At 41.2% G+C, this 20,757-nt stretch overlaps 1 protein-coding gene and 1 non-coding gene across 8 annotated transcripts in view; both read right to left on the minus strand.

Moving 5' to 3' along the window:
• The window catches only part of LOC122557913 (nucleosome assembly protein 1-like 4), a 123,175-nt gene that overhangs the window by 45,397 nt on the left and 57,021 nt on the right, over positions 1-20,757 (minus strand). For all 7 annotated transcript variants that reach the window (XM_087996688.1, XM_087996685.1, XM_087996691.1 and 4 more), the window contains exons 8-10: positions 19,443-19,514; positions 12,703-12,842; positions 6,284-6,429 (exon numbers count right to left, since the gene is read on the minus strand). In XM_087996688.1, coding sequence (XP_087852814.1) covers positions 6,284-6,429; positions 12,703-12,842; positions 19,443-19,514 — 358 coding nt within the window. The remainder of the gene's footprint in view (positions 1-6,283; positions 6,430-12,702; positions 12,843-19,442; positions 19,515-20,757) is intronic.
• LOC122558149 (small nucleolar RNA SNORA54) lies at positions 12,360-12,490 on the minus strand. Its single transcript, XR_006314050.1, has one exon. It is a non-coding gene; the product is annotated as a small nucleolar RNA SNORA54 (small nucleolar RNA).

The following is a 20,757-nucleotide window of genomic DNA, read 5'->3' on the forward strand; positions in this document are numbered from 1 at the left end:
GGCATTTGGATGGGTATATGAATAGAAAGTGTATGGAGGGATATGGGCCAGGTGCTGGCAGGTGGGACTAGATTGGGCTGGGATATCTGGTTGGTATGGAAGGGTTGGACCAAAGGATCTGTTTCCGTGCTGTACATCTGTATGACTCTATTACCCATTACTAATTAAAAATCTGTCTCTCTCTCCTCAAATTCACTCAACATCTCAGCATTGCTGTACTCTGGGATAGTGAATTCCACAAGCTCACGAGCATTTGAGAGAAGCAATTTCTCAAGTTTTAAAATCTGCTATCCCTCATTCTACAACTATGACTGTTATTCTAGATTGCCCAAATGAGGAAATATCTTTTCTACATCTACTTTTAACAATCTCCTGTAGTATCTTATGAAATGAGAGAAGATTTAATTTAGGAATATAAGACATAGGAGCAGAAATTAGGCCATTTGGCCCACGAAGTCTGCTCCACAATTCAATTATGGCTGATAGGTTTCTCAATCTCATTTTCCTGCTTTCTTCCGTACCCTTGATCCCCTTGATAATTAAGAAATCATTTATTTTAAATAAACTTAATGACCTGGCCTCCACAGCCTTGTGTGGCAATGAATTCCGCAGATTCACCCCTCTCTGGTGAAAGAAGTTTTTCCTAATCTCCGTTCCAAAATATCTTTCCTTTACTCTAAATGTGTGCCCTCGGGTCCTCATCTCTCCTGCCAATGGAAATATCTTCCCAGTTTTCCACTCAGAGCATTCTGAACAGCTTGAACAAAGTTTCAATAAGTTCCCTCTTCATCCTTCTAAACTCGACTGACTATAGTCCTAGAGTCCTCAAATGTTCCTAATATGTCCAGCTTCTCATTCCTAGGATCATTCTCTTGAACCTCCTCTGGACCCGCTCCAGGGCCAATACATCTTGCCTGAGGTATGGAGCCCAAAACTGCTCATAATAGTCTAAATGTGGTGTGGCCAGAGCCTCACAAACTCTCAGAAGTACATTCCTCCTTTATATTCTAGTCCTCTCAAGATGAATGATGACATTGTATTTATTTGCCTTCCTAACTACCGACTCAATCTGCAAGTTTACTGAAGAGAAACTTGGACTAAGACTCCCAAGTCCCTCTGCACCTCAGATTTCTGAATTTTCTCCCAATTTAGAAAATAGTTCATGCCTCTATTCTTCCTACCAAAGTAAATGACCTCATACTTTTCCACATTATATTTCATCTGCCACTTCTTTGTCTAAACTTCTCAATTGCTCTTAAGACAAACCCTTCACCCCTGGAATCAACTTAGTGAACTTCCTCTAATATACTACATGCCTACTCAAGTAGGGTGACCAAAATTCTACACAATACTCTGGATGCAGTTTCATTCATGCTTGCACAGTTGAAATGTTTTTGTCATAAACCCCTAAAACATAAACAAGCTATTAGCACTCCAAGAGGGCTGGAGTCATCTATGTTCTGCCACATACAGTTTTTAAAATCATGGCTCTAGAAAGACCATCACAATTAAACTTGTAATTTTAAACCCTTTACCAAAATATACCAACATGTATCTAAGAAAACTTCAAGAATTCCAGATATCCCTCAGTTATCACCTTTCCGCAGGGACTGTTCTCTTCGAGACAACCTGGTCCACTCTTCCTTCACTCCCAATACTTCCCCACAGCCTCACAGCACCTTCCTGTACAATCCCATTTGTCTATTTACCTCCTCCTTCCTCGGTATCCAAGGGCTCAAATGTACCTTCCAGGTGAAGCAGTGTTATACCTGCACTTCTCTCAAGCTAGCCTGCTGCACTCATTGCTCACAACGTGGTTGCCTCTACATTGGGTAAAACAAAATGTAGACTGGGTGACCATGCTGCAGAACACCCATGTTCTGCCAACGACAAAGACCTTGAGGTTCCAGTTGCCTGCCACTTCCCGAGCTACCATCAGTTCTGAGGTAGAGTCACTTGACATGAAATGTTAACTCTGATTTCTCTCCATAGATGCTGCCAGACTGCTGAGCTTTTCCAGCAATTTCTGTTTTGTTGCATACATCTCTAGCTTTAAATCCAAACTTTAAAATAAATGATACTAATCATCCAACCTTCAACACAGTATGATCTGCATCAATAATGCCACTGAGGCAACAGCAATAAGGTTTATCTAACTGTGGCCATACTATTAAAGTAAAGAAATACACAATTCTTTAACATAACAAAAATGGGGAAACACTGAATTTTCAGAATTACTAAAAGGTTTTTCTTTTATTTTAAAAAAAAAAAGAATTTCTTGCCAACAGGTCTCACTAGTTCAACTCAACACAGCATTGTAAAGTTATTGCAGCATTCAGTCACCTTATGCATACTGCAACTTTTACTGCATCTTCCAATATGTAATTCATATTGTATGCCGTTCAGACTAGGACAAATGGAAGAAAGAATTTGAGCCAAAAAGGTTTGTATAAAGGACAAATGTACAGTGGTCCCAAACTAAAGGATAGTTGTGCCAAACTTGGACATAGGCACACTTCTGATTTGTGCCTTGTAGATGGTGGACAGGCTTTGAGATGTCAGGTGGTGAGTTACTAGCTAAGTATTCCCCCCTCACTTGCCTCCAAGGCCCCAAGGGATCCTTCCATATCCGCCACAAATTCACTTGCACCTCCACACACATCATTTACTGCATCCGCTGCACCCGTTGTGGCCTCCTCTACATTGGGGAGACAGGCCGCCTACTTGCGGAACGTTTCAGAGAACACCTCTGGGACACCCGGACCAACCAACCCAACCACCCTGTGGCTCAACACTTCAACTCTCCTCCCACTCCACAAAGGACATGCAGGTCCTTGGACTCCTCCATCGCCAGACCATAGCAACACGACGGCTGGAGGAAGAGCGCCTCAGCTTCCACCTAGGAACCCTCCAACCACAAGGGATGAACTCAGATTTCTCCAGTTTCCTCATTTCCCCTCCCCCCCCCCCTTGTCTCAGTCCCAACCCTCGAACTCAGCACCACCTTCCTAACCTACAATCTTCTTCCTGACCTCTCCACCCCCACCCCCACTCTGGCCTATCACCCTCACCTTGACCTCCTTCCACCTAACGCATTTCCAAAGCCCCTCCCCTAACTCCCTCCTCCCTACATTTTATCTTAGCCTGCTTGGCACACTTTCCTCATTCCTGAGGAAGGGCTCATGCCAGAAACGTCGATTCTCCTGCTCCTTGGATGCTGCGCTTTTCCAGCAACACATTTTCAGCTCTGATCTCCAGCATCTGCAGTCCTCACTTTTTCCTAAGCCTATGACCTACTCTTGTAAAAAGTGTGGGATGGAGGAAGGTTCAAGAAGGTTGGAGTGTAACACCACTTAAACTACTCCTTTGGGCAGCTGGCACAAACGCAAAAGGCAACAGGCTTTCTTGTGCAATAGCAATTTTGTGATTCTATGAAGTGATGGCTCTTGTGCATATCCTTTGAATGTTGAAGAGGGTACAGCTAACCAAAGGACTATCACTGTTCTTTCCCATTACAATGTAGCCTGACTTAGCAGTACATCTCGATTTTCACTGTTCAAATATTCACCTGCTCAGGAGGTGTGCTTATTATTTGTTCACTAACCCATTGCACTCAGACGGAATAGCATTAACACTACCATAACTAAGTTCTTTACAAGAGTTAGCATCCTCTCAACCTTCTCTGATCTGAAAATAATGGTGAATGCACACTACTATTGGAAATGAATCACTGACAAAATTAAAACATTTTCATGTTTAAAAAGATAAATCGAATGCCTTGGCCTTCAAAAAAAAAGTATAAATTGAGAAGCTTGCAAAGGGATGGCCAAATAACAAAATGTTAAAACTTCCATTTGTTTCATTATAGGACAAAATACTTAGCTAACATGCCATTAATATCAGACAGCATTAGAATTTTCTAATATACTCCGAACAACACAGATTAGAATTTTTATTATTTCTAATGAGTTTGGTAGAAGTAGTTTACCAATATCTCTGCTCACTCATCCAAACAGAGACTGAACCATATAGCCTACCGACCTTGATCCCCCCCCCGCGCTGCACTCCATTACTACCCCAGCTCTTTCTTGCAGACCCATGCGTTTTTTGACCAGACCAGACCTCTCAAAACATTTCAAGAAGGTAGCCCAGATTCTAACTTTACACCTGCTTAAAATAACTAGCAAAGTGGATATTTCAGGATAGAATCAGCTGGTCAAACCACTTAGTTTTACAAAACCAAAATTTACTGACAAGATTACGGAATGAAACATAAAAGAAAATAGAAAACCGAATAACTTAACCTACCCGAAAACCCAACAGATCATCCCAACTTAATGATGCTGTTCCTAAATACTTGCAACAATCCCCATAAACACTCCCTGGGCACAAAAGGTAAAATCAAACAAATTCTTACAGGATAGGAGTCAGAGAGAGAGTACCAGCTGGACCGGTTTCTTTGGATCCAGCAGCCTTTCTTTTCACACTAAGAACAAAGCCGCGTTGGGAGAACTGGCCACTCGTCTTTCATTGTACAAGTGTTTGTTTAAACTTGAAAGCCTTCTGCCTAAGGCAGTCTCTGTTAGCTAGCATCATATTGGTCCCAAAACCCTTCACCTCCAGACTGCGTCTGCGTCATTTACAACCTCTGAAAGAAAACCAAGGACTGCATAACCTTGTTAAAGGAACAGCTCTGTCACACTTGCACACTCCTAACTTAATGATTGGAAGCCACAAACAAAACTGCAGTTGTTTCTGCTCAATAGCTACCACAGATGTAACTGAGCCCTCTCTCGCCCGCAATGCCTTCCATGTCAGTCAATCATTTTCCTGATATAAGTCTCTCTCTCTCTTTCGCAGTTCTCCATTCACTCTGACATCAAGAACATAGGGGCTCAGATAGGAATCTCCAATTGAGTGCAGCTGCTTATCCTCCCCTCACTAATTTGCAGTATTCCACCTGGTTACTGGATTTTTTTTCGTGATAAGTAGTCTCTAAACTTTGCTTCCGTATATACTAATTTAACCATTCACTAAAATTGCCATGACATAATTTTTCATAATTGAAAGTTGCCTTTTATATCCAGTCCTGGCCTTACGCTATCCAAATGTAATGTTTCAAAGCTAATCCCCAATTCTTCTATCCTCTACAACTAGCATCTAATTATAGCCTCCCATTGCCAAGCATATTAAACATGTCACTGCCAACTCACTCTCTACACAATACTCCATTTACTGCATTATTTACTTTCAGTATCGAGCAACAAGCCTATACTTTCAATGGTTACTAATGACAAATTTTGTGATCGACTTGACGTGCTGTTTCTCCTTAGCCTCCACTTCATGTACCAACATAGCTGTCTACTCCACCGTGCCTTATTTAGTTCTGCCTGTTTATTTCAAAAGAGTTAGCAGATCTGTTACAGCAGCTTTATCCTTAAACTGTTGTGTTTGCTGACTAGAGATCTCCCCTCAGTATAAATGTTGATTTTCCCCTTCAATTTATATTCTTGGGAACTGTCCTACTCAGTACAAACAAAAAGCTTTGACAAAATGTTCTAGCTATCCTGAGTGAACTGTTGGGGGAAGTTGGAATAAGTTTTAAACAATTCAGACACTTGGTAAGGAGTGATTCAGGATTCACACCACTATCACAAGAGATGACACCTGAGCCGCTTTAAAAGATTTTTTCATGAATTTAAAGCTGGCAGGCGATGCCAAACTTTACAGACTCTTTAATACACATCAGCTTCTAATTCTCCATAACGGACTTCAGGATTTATTTTTCAGTGTTTTCTTTCAAACACAGAAAAATCTCAGTCTTTTGAAAATGACTCAAATCTACAGGAAGTATAATTGCTGTACTATATTAACAGCTCAATCCTTCCATTCTTGCATGTATAGTATACAAGTTCTGATGAATTTTATCTGTGAGCCAGAAGTGAAGAAATTTTCAATGTTTTGAGGTGTCAGGAAAATAGTGTGCATCTTACATATTATCCAGTCACACGTTTTCAGGTAGGAGGTTTGGACAAAGCTAACCTACAAATGATCAAGAATAGAAATTCAAGTTTCTCTTTTGAGAAGCATATAGAAAGCTTAGCTTGCCACAAGCATGAGGTGTACACTGGAGAAAAAAAAACCTTTTTTGAAACTTGTGGATCTTCACATGTATAGATTATGCTTGAATTGTCTAACATCAAAAGGAAACAAATCCATAGAGAATGTTTCTTCATTCTGGTATTGACATTTGCCTTTTTGATATTTTAAAATCTCTCCTTACCTTTTAATGGATTAAAGAAGTTGAAGAAGGAATCATTTGGTACTTGCTTGGTGATGGTTCGGACAGTCCCTCGACCCTTGTGTTTTTGTTTCTTTTTAATAGTTTTTACAGTTATATTCTTTCCTTTCTTCCAGTCAATAGTACATCTAAGAAAGATAATAATTAGTCTTGTTCTAAGATGCTGTAAAACTTTTTACCTATAAAACAAATATTTATTAAACTTCAACTTATCGCATTTTGTTTTGAATTAGAAAACTCCTTTGGTAATTAATATTTGTACAACGTGTACATTCCATTATTACCTCTTCCCAAAGCCAAATTAATTTGTTTCCCACATAAAATGCTAGCATACAATTTGTTGAATTAATAAAGCCCAATGCAGCATTAGGTATTCCTAAAGTATACATTCTAAAAAAATGCTGGTCCTAGCATTGCTCTGCTGTTAAAACTGTCAGACGATAGTGCCATTAAGCATCTGAACAGTACTGGGACAAGGCATAAATTTGAATTTAGCCATCACTCCTCTTGCAACATGCGAAAAAATACTCAAAATTTTTTGTTTGAGGGGGAGGAAACCAGAATATCTTTATGTCTATATGATTACCACTGTACTGCACGAGATGATGTGCATGAAAAAAATCAAGAGCAATTGCAGGTATGTCAGAACATCCTGTTCAGACGTGTGAGAGACACCTTTGGAGCAGGTGGGATTTGAACCCAGGCCTTCTAGCCTGGAGGTAAAGGTGTTACCATTGTGCCTTAAGAATGCCAAGCTTATAATCCACAGAGAGTCAGACTTCTTATCCATTAGGCTATATGGCCTTCACATGTATAATCTTTATACTGTAGCATGTTACAAAGTCACTCAGTCTTGGGTTCTAAATATCAGATATAGATAATTCTGATGTCAAGCAGATTACAAAATATAGCTTACCATCCGTTAAAAATGAAGCCTTGTTTCAATTCCACTATTTAAGATGATCTCCTGCATGCGTTGGTGAATAGAATAGCTGATTAGGTATTCGAGTGAGGAGCAACTGAAGGAAATCAGTATTGAGGAAACTGATGGGATTAAAGGCCGATAAATCCCCAGGGTCTGATAATCCACAACCTAGAGGACTTAAGGAAGTGGCCCAAGAAATAGTTGATGGCCACCTTTCACAATTGTATTCACTTTGAAACAGTTCCAATGACTGGAGAGTCACTAATGTAACCAAACGTGCAATGTAACCAAACTCAGATCTGCTCCCACCTGTGCAATTGGATCCTCAACTTCCTGACCAGCAGACTGCAACCAGTGAAGATAAGCAACAACACCACCTCCACAATACTTCTCAACAATGGTACCCTGTAAGGCTGCAAACTCAGCCGTTTACTATATTCTTTATACACTCATGACTGCAGCCAAATTCTGCTCTAACTCCATGTACAAGTTTGCTGATGGTAGTGGTTGGATCTTAAACAACAACATTACAAAAAAGGAGATAGTGTTTAGTGGCCTGGTGTAAAGACAATTTCGCCCTCTACGCCAGCAAAATGAAGGAGTTGGTCGTCAACTTCAGGAAGTGAAGTAGAGGATACGCCTCTGAATCAATAGTGCTCAGGTGGAGATAGAGTCAGAGTCATACAGTATGGAAACAGACCCATCAGTCCAACTAGTCCATGCCAACAATGTTCCTAAACTAAACTAGTCCCACTTATTTGCATTTGGCCCCTATCCCTACAAACCTTTCCTATGTATGTACTTATCCAAATGTCTTTTATAATGCTGCAACTGTAACTGCATCCGCCACTTCTTCTGACAGTTCATTCCACAAACACTAACCACTGTGTGCAATAAGTTGCCCCTCATGTCCTTTTTAAAAAACTTTCTTCTCACCTTAAAAATAAGCCCAGTCGGTTTGAATTCCACCATCTAGGGAAACGATCCCTTATCTACGCTCCTCAATTTTATAAACCTCTCAAAGGTCATCCCTCAATCTCCTACCCTCTGGTGGGGAAAAAAAAAAGTCCTGAAAATGTGTTGCTGGAAAAGCGCAGTAGGTCAGGCAGCATCCAGGGAACAGGAGAATCGACGTTTCGGGCATAAGCCCTTCTTCAGTCCTGCCTACTTTTAGAATGCAAACCCTATAGTTCTGCAACATCTTGGTAAATCTTTTCTGAACCCTCTCCAATTTAATAATATCCTTTGTATAGCAGAACAACCAGAACAGCATAGTACTCCAGAAGAGGCCTCACTAACACTCTGTACAATCATTTATCCAAATTAAACTCCATCTGGCCACTTCTCAGTCCATTGACCCAACTGATCAAGATCTCTTTGTGATCTTAGATAACCTTCTTCACTGTCCACTATACCACCAAGTTTGATGTCATCTGCAAACATACCAACCATGCCACTAATGTTCTCATTCAAAAAGTGTGGTTGAAACTTGAAGTTCCTAGAGTAAATATAACCAACAATCTGTCCTGATCTATTCATGTCAATGCTATAGTAAGAAAGCACTGAAACACCTCTACTTCCTTAGAAGGCTAAGGAAATTCAGCATTTTCACCATGACTCAGAGCAATTTTCACAGATGGACCACAGAAAGCATCCTATCTGGATGCATCACAACTTGGTACTGCAACTACTCTGCCCAAGACTGCAAAAAATTACAGGAGTTGTGAACATCATGCAAAATAGCCTTCTATCCACTGTCTCTTGATATTTCCTGCTGCCCTGGAAAAGCAACCAACATAATCAAAGACCCCTCCCACTCCAGTTATACTCTCTTCCACCCTCTCTAATCAAGTAGAAGATACAAAATTTTGAAAATATGAATCAATTGATTCAAAAACAGCTTTTTCCCTGCCTTTATCAGACCCTTCATATTGGAGTTGATCTTTCTCTACATCTTCGCTGTAGCTGTAACACTAGATTCTGCTTTCCGTTCTATTACCCTGACTTACTTATGTAAAGTATGATTTGCCTGGATAGCACGCAATACTTCTCACTGTATCTAAGTACATATGACAATAATAAATCAAATCAAATCACTATTCAAAAAGGAAGTAGAGGAAGAAGCAGGGAAATTTTATAGCGGGTTAGCCTGTCATTAGTCGTGGGAAAATGCTGGAGAACATAATAAAAAGATTAAAAGCAGAACACTTGTAAAACAGTGACAGGATCAGATGGAGTCAGCATGGACTTAAAGAGAAATTATGCTGACAAATCTACCGCAAGTTTAAGGATGTAACTAGCGTTGTCAAGATGAGCCAGTGAATGTGGTTACTTGGACTTTCAGAAGGTCCAAATAAGAGATTAGCATGGAAAATTAAAGAGCATGGGATTGGGAATAGTGAAGTGACATGATTAGAGAACTGATGGACAGGAAACAGTAGGAATAAATGGGTCTCTGAGTGGCAGGCAATGACTCATGGGGTACCATAGAGATCAATATTTGGACCTAGCTATTCACAATATATATTAATTGTTTAGATGAGGGAACTAAATGCATTGCATTCAAATTTGCAGACGACATAGACTGGATGGGAAGACAAGTTGACACAAGATGTAGATATGTTTGAGAGATTTGGTCAAGTTGAGAGAGTGGGCAAATGCATGGTCAATGAAGAATAATGTGAGTAAAAGTAAGGTTACCAACTTTGGTAGCAGAAACAGGAAGACAGATTTTCTGAATAGCGCTATATTGGGAAAAGGGGAAGGTGTCAGAGACCTACGTGTCCTTGCACTAGTTGCTCTAAGTAAGCACGCAAGCAGTGAAGAAGGTAAATGGTATGTTAGTCTTGAGTGAGACAAGATTTGAGGGATATCCTGCTGCAATTGCACAGGGCCATGGTGAGACCAGACCTGAGCACTATATGCAGTTTTGGTCTCCTTATCGACACATGGTTGTTTTGGCTATGGAATTAGTGCAAAGGTCCCTGACTTCTGGGATGGCAGGACTGATGAACAAAGATAGATTTGAAGAAAATTACTGAACTTGATATTGAGACCCAAAGGCTGCAGAGCCCAAGAGAAAAATGATAAGCTGATTTTCATAAAGTTCAATAATTTTAGGGCCTGCGCACCTTCCCTGATGTTCTTTATCTCAATCTCTACACACCAGGTCCTGTCATCATATGGGTTACTGCCACAACCATTCCATTGTCAGCTACTAATGATCCTATTTAGCAGCTATTGATTCTTTCAGTCTGAACTTTACCCATTCTTTTGTCTGTCCAACTGGGTTTTATCTCCACCTTTTCGTTACTCCTCCCACTTTTCCAACTTCAGCATACATGCCAACCTTTTTACAATTCGTTCTGAAGGAGGGCTTCTGGACCTGAAACATGAACTCTACTTTCTCGACATAGCTACTGCCAGGCCTGTTGAATTTTCATAACAATCTGTTTTTACTTTGGATTTCCACCATCTGCATTACGTCAGTTCTTTTTTCAGCTAGGACTATATTCACTGGAGTTTAGAAGAATGAGGGCGAATCTCAGAAACTCAAACTTCTAGCAGGACATGACAGGGCATTTAGGACTGAGATAAGGAGGAATTTCTTTACCCAGAGACTGTGATGCTGGAAAAGTATAGCAGGTCAGACAGCATCCAAGGAGTAGGAGAATTGACGTTTTGGCCATAAGCCCTTCATCTGAAATGAGGTTTGCTGGCTGAGAGATAAATGGGAGTGGGGTGGGGAAGGTAGCTGAGAAAGTGATAGCCAGATGAAGGTGAGGGAGAAGATAATAGGTTGGAGAGACCAGTGGAGCGGATACATGGGAAAGGTGATGGGACAGGTCAGGAGGGCAGTGCTGAATTGGATGCTTGGGACTGGGATAATGTGGGGGAGGGGAAAATGAGGAAACTGGTGAAATCCACATTAATCCTGTGTGTTTGCAGGGTCTGAAGGCAGAATGAGGCGTTCTTCCTCCAGGCGTCAGGTGGTAAGGGTTTGGCGATGGAGGCAGCCCAGGATCTATACGTCCTTGACGGAGTGGGAGTTGAAGTGTTCTGCCACGGGGCAGTGGAGTTGGTTGGTGTGGGGGTCCCAAAGATGTTCTCTGAAACGATCTGCAAGTAGGCTTCCTGTCTCCCCGATGTATACAAGACTACATCGAGTGCAACAGATACAGTTGATGACATTGGTGGAGTACAGGTAAATTTCTGTCAGATGTGGAAGGATCCTTTGGGACCTTGGACGTAGTTGAGGGGAGTGGTGTGGGTGTAAGTTTTGCACTTCCTGCAGGGAAAGGTGCCGGGAGTGGGGTGTGGGCCGGTGGCGTTTTCTGTCAACAGGCACAGAAGCCCCCTGGTCCTCACCTTCCACCCCACCAATCTCCGCATATGTCACATCATCCTCTACCACTTCAGCCACCTACAAAGAGACCGCAAAGATATATTTCCTTCCCCACCTCTATCAGCGCTCCAGACAGTCCATTCCCTCCGCGACTCCCTTGTCAATTCTCCTGCTCCTCAGATGCTACCTGACCTGCTGTGCTTTTCCAGCACCACACACTTGACTCTCCAGCATCTGCACTGCTCACTTTTTGCCCAGAGAGTGCTGTGTCTGTGGAATTCTCTAACACAGAAAGCAGTTGAGGCCAAAACTGAATATTTTCAAGAAAAGTCAGGCATTTTTCTTAGGGCTAAAGAGAAATGAGGTATGGCAGAAAGTAGGAACAGGGTACTGAAGTGGAAGATCAGCCATGACCATGATGATTGGCAGAGCAGCCACAAAGAGCGGAATGGTCCACACCTCTTTCTATTTTCCATGTGTCTATGCAAAAGGTGCAAAACATGAAGTTTCCCAGTTTTTGTTCTTCATGAACTGTCACAGACTCTCACTAACCTGGATCAATTAAATGACTTTGCATTACGCCTTGCCTTCCTGAACAGATGCGGAGATAGCAACTTTGTTTTTGTTCTTAATGTCACAACATTTCTAAGAATGAATTGTTTTGGTTGAAATGCATCTTCTTTTTCAAAAAAGATAAAATTAGACCAAAGCAAGTATTTGAACCTGCTGGGCTCTTGTGTGCGAAGAATATTCTGACGAGGGGGGAATGGAAAGCAGAGTTTAAATAAGTATGTTCCCAACTCTGAAGAAATCAACAGTACAACTAACAGTTAACTGATAACATTGCTGGGATTAATGTAGCACTGGAATGGAACCTGATGCAAGATAAAAGGCATGTAACAGGTTACGAACAGTGCAAAAGATAGAAATTCCAGTTTGCATTACTTGGAAAGGAACACCATTCAAACACATTGCAGGACGCAAGTGGTCATTTAGCACATCCCTGAAAGCACTGCTGGCTCCACATCAGATCTAGTTGCTCTAATTCCACTTGCACGCTTTCTCAAAGCCATAATTTGGTCAATTTCAAAAGTCAGTGTCATGTAATAGTATAAAAGACCCTTTACTTACCCTACAAAGTCAACTATTTCTGGGCCCTCGAAGGAAAAAGGGTCTGTCTCATCTGGTTCAGATTTCATCTTGTACGTTTTGGTTAACACAGAATTTGAGAAGTAATCATTTGGCTCAAAGTGAAACTCTAATGTAAAACTCTGTTGGAGAAAACATGAAAATGAGAATAATCAGAAATAGCAAATTTTCCACTATTCATTTCATTGCCTACTCCTAACGGTTCAAAATTTGAATACACAGGCTATTTTTAGATTGAAGAAAAGAACGTGATGGTCAAATGGTGAGATGATACACCAAGATAAGTAACCCATAAAATTTTTAAAAATGGCTTATAACTGAAACAGACGCTTCATTATCAAACACAAACGTTGCAGATATAGAAATGTCTTCCCAATTTTCAAACCAAATCCTGCATAGCTCATACTTCCTCTGTTTAATGTTTCTGCCCATGTCAATTTATTTGTACAGGTACACCCATAAATGAGATAGCAGGGGTGACACCAGACTTGCTATTCTGTAGTTTAACCTCAAGCTGACACTGGTCCAAACCTGCCCCCAGTTGGACATCAAGATCTTGGTGATGCCTTTTGGGAAAGTTTCGATTGTATCACCCCAATGATCTGCAAAAACGTACACACTTGTCCCTTTCCATGCACCCAATTTAAAACTAAGAACTTATTATTTTTCATTCAGCACATATTCCAACAGATCAAGACTGTATATTTGCATTATTGTCTCAAAATAATTCACTAAATATGTTAAGATAATCTAATCATGAGAAACGTGGCTCCAAAATTATTTTTACCATTCATGTTTGTATCAATATTCAGTTAATTCACCTGCACCGCTGGAGGAAAGTTATTCACCAATGACCCCTTCAGTGTTGGTGAAGGGTGCACCATAAAAGGTCACATTTATATAGCATGTCTAACCTAAGGCACTTCAGAGGAACAGAAACTGAGACCAAAACTTTGGTCAAAAAAGTAGCGTTAAAAACACAAGTGAGGTTGAGATGTGTAGGGAGGAATGGTGGGGTGATTGAAATCAGAAATGCTCAAAAGGTCAGAATTAGGTCAACACAAACTCTGGAGGGTTGTGAAGCTGATGGAGGTTTCAGAGATTGAGGAGCAAAGGTCACTGAAGGATTTCAAAACAAGGCTGGTGCTGTTAAAATTAACCCCTGCTGTACCATCAATTGTCATTACCATCAGAAGATATGAAAAATAGCTTATAATGCAGAAACAACACCTAATCAATTAGAAATGATCATAAGGTGTGGTTGGAGTGTATGGCCACAGGCAGGCAGGGCCATAAAGATATGGGAAAGGTACAAACTATGGACACACTACTTGCTTTGCAGTGTGGGTGCACAATGACATCAATGGCAGACTTCTTACTGCATGTGTAGATAGAAGATACACCATGTATGATGTGCAGTGCCAGTATATACTACAGCCAGACCCGTCAAGCTATGTTTGCAGCAAGCTAACTGAATAAATACCCTCACTTTTAGTTAAACCAGAAATGATACATGGACCAATGCCAGGAGAAATCCTTTCCCTTTTACAGTAGTGATACTGAACTTATAATGCTCAAACAGAAGAGACCTAACTTTAATCCATTAACAACGGCAACTTGTTTCCCTCCCTCACTTTAAAACATGCATTACTTTTATCACTGCATAGCACAGATTGAGAGTTCAAATCCCCCCAAAAGGGGCTTAAAGGCACTATTTTCACCCAGAGTTGACACCAACTCAGCAGGTTGGCAGCAATGTCACTGCAAAATTCAGCATGATCATCTCATCCTACCTCGCTGTGTACTGACACAGACTGCTTCAGTATGAGTTATGAATATACAATGCTTGGCACCAATAATTAACGAGAGAAAGTGAGGGCTGCAGATGCTGGAGATCAGAGCTGAAAATGTGTTGCTGGAAAAGCGCAGGTCAGGCAGCATCCAAGGAACAGGAGAAGAAGGGTTTATGCCCGAAACGTCGATTCTCCTGTTCCTTGGATGCTGCCTGACCTGCTGCGCTTTTCCAGCAACACATTTTCAGCACCAATAATTAACGACCATCCTCTCTTCTGACACTGTGACAGAAACAAGGTCACTGATGAAGCAGTTGGCGACAACTGGGACTAAGTCACTGCACTGAGGAATGCCTGCTGAGATGACTGCCTCCAACTGCCACAAGCATCTTCATCAGTGCCAGGTATTGCTTCAGTGTGCTCCCCAATTCTGACAGACAGGTTTTGCCAAGGCTCTTTAATGCCATACACTGTCAAATGCTGCCTTGATGTCAGAGGTAGTCACTTTTGTCTCAGCCCTGTGTTCTGCTCTTTTGACTATGCTTGGACAAACTTCATAAAAAAATGTCAGGAACTATTCAGGATTGGAGGAGCCCAAACTGAGTGCCAGTAAGCAGGTTATTTCTGAGGAAGTGCCCCTTGATAACACCAACATTTTTTGTCATTTAACGAAGGATCAAAGATAGTCAGATGGGCTGGCTAAATAGCTGGCTGGATTGTCCTGCAATTTTCTAGATTGATGTATGGATGCCAGCGTTGCAGCTGTATTGGAACCACTTTTCTTGGGCGCAGAAAATTCTGAAGTCTTTGGTACGCTTCCCAGAATTTGCCAGGGTCCATGGCCTTTCCAATATCCAGTACTTTCAGCTGCTCTTCAATATGTGAAGTAAATCAAATTGGCTGGAAACTGGTATCTATGCTGCTGGGGATTTCAGGAAAAGGTCAAGATGGATCACCTACTCAACACTTCTAGCTGAAATGTGCAAATGTTTTAATGTTGTCTGTTGTACTGTGTGCTGGCCTCCCCATTGAAGATGGGAATATATGTCTCCTTTTCTGATTTAATGGTTTAATTGTTCACCTTCTTGATTTGGGTATGGCAGGACAACAGACCTTAAATTTAATTGATAAACTGTGTACTCGAGACACATTTTCAGACAGCAGCACATACCCAAGGAGAACTTGCTTTGGTTAATGGTAACAAAAACAATATATCAAAGCAAATACAAGATTAGATTAGATTTCCTACAGTATGGAAAAAGGCCCTTCAGCCCAACAAGTCCACAATGACTCGCTGAAGAGTAACCCACCCAGACCCATTCCCCTACCTTATATTTACCCCTGGCTAATGCACCTGGCACTATGGACAATTTAACATGGCCAATTCACCTAATCTGCACATCTTCGGATTGTGGGAGGAAACCGGAGCACCCGGAGGAAACCCACGCAGACACAGGGACAACGTGCATACTCCACACTGACAGTCGCCCGAGGTGGGAATTGAACCCAGGTGCTGTGAGGCAGCAGTGCTAACCACTGTGCCGCCCCCAAGTTGTATCATCCACCAGCTCTGGGATTTGTTCTCGAGATTCCAGAATCTGAAAACCTAGGTCATAAATAATACATTAAATAAAAGTAACTGCTTTAAAAAAAAGTAATCTAAAGGAAATTTGGTATGAAATTCATAGACTGGTGAGAAGAATTAAAAAGTCTAGAGGGTGAGAAGAGCATCATGTTAGTTATTTCCTTGCAGTAAGTAACAAAACTTAATAGGAGGCACTGACAGAATCTTTCATAAATTGGACTGTAGCACCACCCAGAGTTCAGATGTAAAAATACTTGCCTTAGTATTTTGTAGAGAATATGTACGAAGATTTTTACAGATTACATTAGAGTGTGGAAACAGGCCCTTCGGCCCAACAAGTCCACACCGACCCGCCGAAGCGCAACCCACCCATACCCCTACATTTAGCCCTTACCAATTTAGCATGGCCAATTCACCTGACCTGCACATCTTTGGACTGTGGGAGGAAACCGGAGCACCCGGAGGAAACCCACGCAGACACGGGGAGAACGTGCAAACTCCACACAGTCAGTCGCCTGAGGCGGGAATTGAACCCGGGTCTCTGGCGCTGTGAGGCAGCAGTGCTAACCACTGTGCCACCGTGCTGCCCAAGATGATGAATAGGAAAAATAAAAAAAGGAGGGTAAAGAGTTGACCTGCAAGGTGTGACAATGGCAGCAGATATGTGTAGAGCAAGACAAAAATACTAAGTAAATGGACAGAAAGCCGAAATGACAAAGACTGATGGAACGAAGGAGCCAGAACAAGCCTGTTCGAAAATGGGAACAAAGAGATCAAGTGAAAGAGCAGACGAAACATAAAAGGTACACAGTAGGTTGCAGATGGTGGGACACCTGAACAGATGCTTGCTGAAATGAAAGAAAATAAGGAGTTCATATGCTAATAAAGTAATAAAGAGTTCATATGCTGTTTTCATGTGCACTCCCTTGCAGGAAAGTTTGAGACTAGAAAATAAACAAGAAATGGAGAGCAACATGAAAAATGGAAGAAATGGAGATTGAAATCAGGACTGAAGATGAAAGCAAATATAATGGATGGAAGAGAACAAAAGTGGAAACAACAAAAGGGAAAATAACAGCAAGGTGCAGAAAGGAAAGTAGAGGGGGGCCAGGTTTGCTCCTCTTTTAATAGCCCAACTGATGCCCCTGGTGTTGTCAGTTTCAAATTTTCTGGAGGTCAGAACTTTAGCTCTATAGAAGGTCAGATAACACTGATAACTAACTGGCTTTCATTCGAATGGAGTTTATGTAACAGAGTTGGGATCCAATTTAACGAAATACAAAACAGACAAACAATCCAACTGTCAACAATTCAGGTTTCGCAGACTTCAAAGTACTATATCAAACCACCACATCCATCAATTCCAACTACAACAATTAATTCACCACCAATCACATATGGAATGAGCTGCCGGTGGAAGCTGGTATAATTACAACATTTAAAAGGCATCTGGATGGTATATGAATAAAGAAGGGTTTAAAGGGATATAAGTCAAATGCTGGCAAATGGGACTAGATTTATTTCGGATATCTGGTCAACATAGACAAATTGGACCAAAGGGTCTGTTTCCTCCGTCTAACTAAGGACTATTTGTTTCCAAATTTATTTAGCACATCTGTTCTTTCAGGTCAAGTGGGCTTTGCTGGCCAGACTGGCACTTACCATATACCACTAATTGCTCTTGAAAAGGTGATGGAGACCCGTCTGCACGAACGGTAACAGTAGAGCTGTTAATGATGGAGTTCCAGAATTCTAACAGAGTGTGAAGGAACAGAACTATAGTTCCAAGTCTAGATGATATGTGATTTCGAGGGGAACCTGCAGGTCATTGCACTCCCATGTATTTGCTGCCCTTGCCCTTATAGGTGGCAGAGATCGCAAGCTTGGAAAGTGCTATGTATGATGTATTGGTGAGATGTAATCATGCATCTTGTAGATGGTACACATTGTTGCCACTGTGTGTCAGTGCTGGGGGGAGTGAATATTGAAGGGGTTAGATGGGGCACCAATCAATGAGGCTGTAGATACACTCAGCCAGGCAGATGGGGAGTATTGTCATATTCTTGACTTGTGCTTGATGAGTTACACAGAATTCCTAACCTCTGGCCTCCTCTTTATGGCTGGCCCAGTTCATTTACTAGTCAATGGTTTTTTTTGACAGTGGAAACTCAGCAACTGTAATGGCATTGAACGTCATGGGAAGATGCTTACATTTGCTCGCTAGAGACCATCACTACCTGCCATTTGTCGAGCACAGATGTTTCTTATGAATTGTCAGTCCAAGGTCTTGCTGCATTTGGATACGCACTGCTTCAGTTAGAGAAGTTGCAAATGCGCTGCATCTTCATTGAACCAGGCTCCTTCCTGTTTTGGCCAAGTTAGTAGAATAGTGGATATGCCAGGCTAAGGTTGCAAACTGTGGGCGAATGCAATTCTGCTCCCGATGGTCTCTTGAATGCCAGTTGAGTTGCTAGATCTGTTTGAAACTATCCCATTTCGCACAGTGGTAGTGCCGCACAACATGGAAGCAATCCTTAATGCAAAGGCAAGACTTGGACTCCACTCATGCACGTTAATACAGTCACAGACTGATGCATACCAGAGATCACAGCAAGCCTTTCTGAATTAAGAGTGTGAATCTTAATATCTAAGGTAGGTAGGTTGAGGATCAGATTTTTTTTGATATATGAAACCCAGCACTACCTCAGGATTTAACAGGCCAGCAAGGGTGCTCAGCCAATCTGATCATGTGTGTGGGCGAACAATACAACTACTACAATGAGGCCGAGTCCAGATTTAATCTGCTTTATAGGTATAGCATTGGCCAGGTTTCCCAGAAAGCCTGCAGCCGAAGAGAAGTTCGAAGTGCAGTAAAGGCATTTGCTCCACGCCACTTATCAGTCAGATGAAGCACAAGTGCTTTTACCATTCCACCTTCAAAGCACTCTTCTCCTGCCTGCGCCTACCAATTACAGATTTTCACTGCAGTCAGCGATGAGCTTCACCTGCTGATTCAATCCCACTTGGGTCATGACTTCCATAGTCTTCTCCAAGTTCTTCCTCCACAACTGGGAGCCAAGCTAGACAATCAGGCCGAACATGGAATCTGCCAAAAGGACAGGCAGCATAAGGTAACATTTCCACAGCATACAGGGAAATGTCTGGGTTCCCTGACTGTGCAAATTTAACCTGCACTTCATATCCTGGCTACAGCTACTGGTTGATCTGCACTGCCTTTCCATACTTCAAACTTCCGACACATCACTTTTCCCAGTTTGGAAGTTAGCTTCAAGATTTTAAATCCTTTAATTTTCTATTTCCAAACTATTTACACAAATACTCACCATAGGCTCACTGGGTTCTGAGAACTTTACTCTGACATCCTGCAAGTGTTTTAAGATAGGCTCATCGTGCTCCTGTAGAGGAAAATTTAAAAAGTAATCAGAACCAGGCAAGTTAAACATTGGACCCTAATGAAGCACAGAAATTACAATGTACATCAATACTTTGTTTGATAATTCCTTCTGATGCTATGGTGTCTCTAAATCCCTTGATATCTGACCGACATCACCTTGTTTGCTCAAAAATAAACGATAAAACTTTCATAGAATAATGCAAAAGTGGAACTGACGTTCACAGTGCTGGGATCACTTTTGCATATAAATGATTCATAATTAGAAATTAGAGGTGCAATTTTCAATATTTTTCGATGGCACCAAATTGACAACTGAGTTACCAGAGAGGGACAACATCAAAATGTCGGAATATATTAATAGGGCTTGCTGAGAGTATACATAATTGGCAAATAAACTTTAAATGAAATTATGAGAGAGGTAGCACAGTTTGACAAAAATAAGCAACCTACATACTCCTTGGACACCAGAGGCCTGATTTTAACTAAGTGAATGAGTTTTCGACTAAGTTAAAATCTAACACTTGGTAACTAAGTGGAGTGAAGAACAAGGCATTTGGGTGTATGGTTATACAAAGTACTTAAAGGTAAAGACAAAAAGATTAACAAGGTCAAAATATAGCTAACAAAATACTATAGTTCATTTTTAAAGGGATAGAATGGAAAGAAAGAAAGAGGCATTGAAACAGATGGAAAACAAATTACTAGAAGAGAGGTTAAATCCACCAGAAAATACTGAACAGACCAGTGCTCTTTCCTCCAGAAAGAGAGAACTAAGCAGTGAACTGGTAAACATCTAAGATCATGAAAGGGCTCAATAGGACAGACAGAAAAATGTTGTTTCTACTTAATGAGATTAGAAGTAAGGACTGTAAAAGTAAAATAATCTCTAATAAACCCAATAGAGAAATAAGCACATCTTTACCCCGAGTATGGAGAGAATGTGTAACTTGCTGCCACAAAGTAGATGAAGTGATTAGCAAAAAAGCACTTAAGGGGCAGCTAGATAAACAGTAAAGAATGTAAGATACTAAGTGAATATTTTGCATTAGTATTTACTGTGGAAAAAGATATAGAAGATATAGACTGTAGGGAAATAGATGGTGGTATCGTGCAAAATGTCCAGATCACAGAGGAGGAAGTGCTGGATGTCTTGAAATGGTTAAAGGTGGATAAATCCCCAGGACCTGATCAGGTGTACCAGAGAACTCTGTGGGAAGCTAGAGAAGTGATTGCTGGGCCTCTTG

The sequence above is a fragment of the Chiloscyllium plagiosum genome, unplaced genomic scaffold (genome assembly GCF_037043375.1).
Source record: "Chiloscyllium plagiosum isolate Xiang-an unplaced genomic scaffold, Cpla_swu_hap1 HiC_scaffold_18, whole genome shotgun sequence".
In the NCBI taxonomy this organism is placed as follows: domain Eukaryota; kingdom Metazoa; phylum Chordata; class Chondrichthyes; order Orectolobiformes; family Hemiscylliidae; genus Chiloscyllium; species Chiloscyllium plagiosum.